Source organism: Camelina sativa, chromosome 10 (genome assembly GCF_000633955.1).
Source record: "Camelina sativa cultivar DH55 chromosome 10, Cs, whole genome shotgun sequence".
NCBI lineage: Eukaryota > Viridiplantae > Streptophyta > Magnoliopsida > Brassicales > Brassicaceae > Camelina > Camelina sativa.
In genome coordinates this window covers 17,920,556-17,923,541 of record NC_025694.1, presented here as the reverse complement: position 1 = coordinate 17,923,541, position 2,986 = coordinate 17,920,556, and the positions used below count along the sequence as shown (strand labels likewise).

Sequence of the window (2,986 nt, the reverse complement as noted above, 5' to 3'; positions counted from 1 at the left end):
ACTTGTTTCTCTTCTTTAATCCTACAATCACTCACTGTGTAATGCCTGTGGCCCTTGTATCCTAACCACCGCAGATTGTTCAAGAGTTTTTATTGGGTACTTTTGACCCAGAGGCAACTGCGGCTTTTAATCAAACTGTATCTGATGCTTCCACTGATGCATCTCAGAGGTATAAGCCGAGGTTTTACATAACCTTTATAGCAGCAGAAAGATATATCTCAGCTAATCTCTTATGGTGTTGTTGTTGTTGTTGTAGGTATCACTCTCATGTATACACCAATGGGACCACCTGTGATCTTACTGGATCACCCCGAGAAGTCGAGGTATCTAATTTAGTTTCCTGCATTGCATTCGGACTCATTTGCCTTACGATTCATTATACTTGAAATTGCTCTATGCAGGTGAGGTTTGTATGCGCGGAAACCAGGGCAATGGTCACTTCAATCACTGAGTTATCCACTTGCAAGTACGCACTGACTGTTCAGTGCCCAACCTTGTGCAAGCATCCGTAAGTAATGTTATTTCCCGTAAGGCCAATTTCAAAGTGAATTTTCTTCCTGCTCAATTAAATGTCCACATCAGAATGTAACCATATGTTTCATCTTGCATGCTAATTACCATTAGTTGAAAGTTGAAACACGAGTCACCGCTTTATAAGTAAACTGCTTGTGGGGGATTGTAGGCTGTTCCAGCTAGTGAAACCAGTGTCACACACAATCCACTGTAATGCGATCCCAGTGGAAGAAGATGCAAGAAGAAACAAGGAAGAAGAACAAGTTGTAGGCGAATCACCTAAGATGATAGCTGATTCTTGAAAACCGCCTAATTGAATCACAAGAGTAAGAGTAAAACAGCGACTGTACATAAAAGAACTACTACATATCTCCATTGTCGGTGTTACCTGATGTAGTGTTCATAGTTTTGATTGGGAATGCTTTCCGGTAGGATGATGATACACACACTCTCTCTCTGTGTAACCTTATGCATACTAAAAGCAGCATTTCAATTAGTTGTGATTCAGAGAGGGCAATGGTTGATTGACACATATATGTTTCCGTTTAACTAGTGATTTTGTTAGCGTGTTTGTTCTATTTCGAGAAAAGTTATATTTGTAATCAAAGAATATGTTCACGAATTTATCTTAAAGTAGATATGATAACTAGAAGACCAAAAGGTTTTCCTCAGAGTGCTATTTTGCTTATGCTATCCAAAAAAGCATATTGGTCCGTATACAAAACCCCAACATAAAGTTTTACTGTATTAGAATGGCTATTTTCTAACGTACAACAACAATGCAAAGCAGACTTTGTGGGTAATAGGACCACTTAATTAAACTAAACAAACCCCACATCCTAGCTAATCCATAGAGGGATAACTGTTAAGCAATGGGATGAGGATCAGCCGGGTGAAATCCAGTGCGTGCCATGGAACACATCATATATAAACAAAACCCTTGTACAACAAAGGGATAGACCTTGGCAGAGTCTAGAGAGTTTACTTTCCAATTCCCGGGCCATTATCGCATTAGAAGCTTCTTTCTTTCTTCCCGTCGAAATATGATTATATTGAAATGAACGAGCTAGATCAATACGCAACTGCTTTTGTAGCCAAGGCAGCCGAGTTGTAGAATCAGAGTAAACATTAGAAGAATTACAACCATATTTTTGCTTATCTTTTATTGCTCTTGCTTAATTTGTTTTATCTTATCTTTTATTTTGTTTTTCCTTATCCATTTTATCTTAAGTTTTCATATACTATTTCTATAATATATGATATATGGTACGTAGACTATTGGTAAATGATAATACATCTCATTCAGTTGTTCAGTGTATCGTATATATTCCAAAAAACTAGAACATATCTGGTTAACCAGTCTAATGTCAATATCATCAACAACTTTCTTTTCGTTCACCTAATATGCTCATGTTAAGTAACAAACCCAATATGCTCCGGTTAGTTTTTTTTTTTTTTTTTTTTTTTTTTTTAAAAAAAGAGATACCGTTTTATATATATGGAACCAGATTGTTCTTTTACAAAGTAAAAAGACAGGAAAAAACACACACATTCAGGAGGAAAACGATTTATAAATGAAGCTAAAAGGTAGAGGGAGCTTGATTGCGGGAGCAGTCTTGCTATGTTATGTGAGCTGGAAGTTTTCGAACCATAGGTAAAGGTAGGTATCCTGGATGGCTGAGGGAATTGGATTGATCGCATCCCTATCCAATCCTGTGAGACTCCTTCTCATTTGTAATTGAATGGCCTTTCTTAGCCTTGCCTCCGATAGAAAAGAGCCTGAATGGAGTCTTGCATTTCGTTGCATCCAGATATTGTAGAGAAGAGCTTGAAACAACAGTTTACAAATGATATTAAGCTTCCTATTTGTGGTAGGAGACTTAATCCAATGTAGATAACCGCTGAACGAGTTTGGTAGCTGAGGTTGGGGTTGGAGATGAGCGAAGAAGTCAAGCCATAAAACTTTTGAGTAGGGGCAGCGGAAGAATAGATGGTCCCGAGTCTCCTCCCCTGCAATACACAGTAGACAAGTGGAAGGTACCTGCAGGTTCCATCTCCTTAGCCGGTCCCTTGTTGTAAGCCTGTCAAGCGTTGTGAGCCAAGCCATAAATGCCATTTTTGGGATGTTCTCCTTGAACCAGATTTGAGTGTGCCATGAAACCGAGGGTCCATGAGGATGAAGCCGCTTCCAAGTTTTCATTGAGGAGAAGGTACCACCAGGTTGGTCAGATGTGAGCTTTCAACTGAAGATATCGACTCCCATATCGTCAGAGGGGAGATTCAGAGCGATGAGGCAGAATCTCAGCAGATGCATGGCTGGGTTGCGTCCTCGAGGAATCGACCAATGACCGTTTGATACTGCTTCAGACACTTTAGCGTACAAACCAATCCCAGACAGCCTTGGTCCTGAATCACCCACTATGTCTAGCAGAGAACCTAGTCCTGTCCAGTTATCATGCCAGAACAGAGCTCC

At 39.8% G+C, this 2,986-nt stretch overlaps 1 protein-coding gene across 2 annotated transcripts in view; it reads left to right on the top strand.

The window, feature by feature from the left end:
• The window catches only part of LOC104719229 (protein OS-9 homolog), a 4,029-nt gene extending 2,890 nt beyond the window's left edge, over positions 1 to 1,139 (top strand). The window contains exon 8 of one of the 2 annotated variants that reach the window (XM_010437092.2): positions 683 to 1,139. In XM_010437092.2, the coding sequence (XP_010435394.1) occupies positions 683 to 815 (133 nt within the window). In that variant the 3' untranslated portion in view covers positions 816 to 1,139. Of the gene's footprint in view, positions 1 to 624; positions 644 to 682 lie in introns of those variants that run through there. The other variant, XM_010437093.2, reaches the window with a different exon arrangement.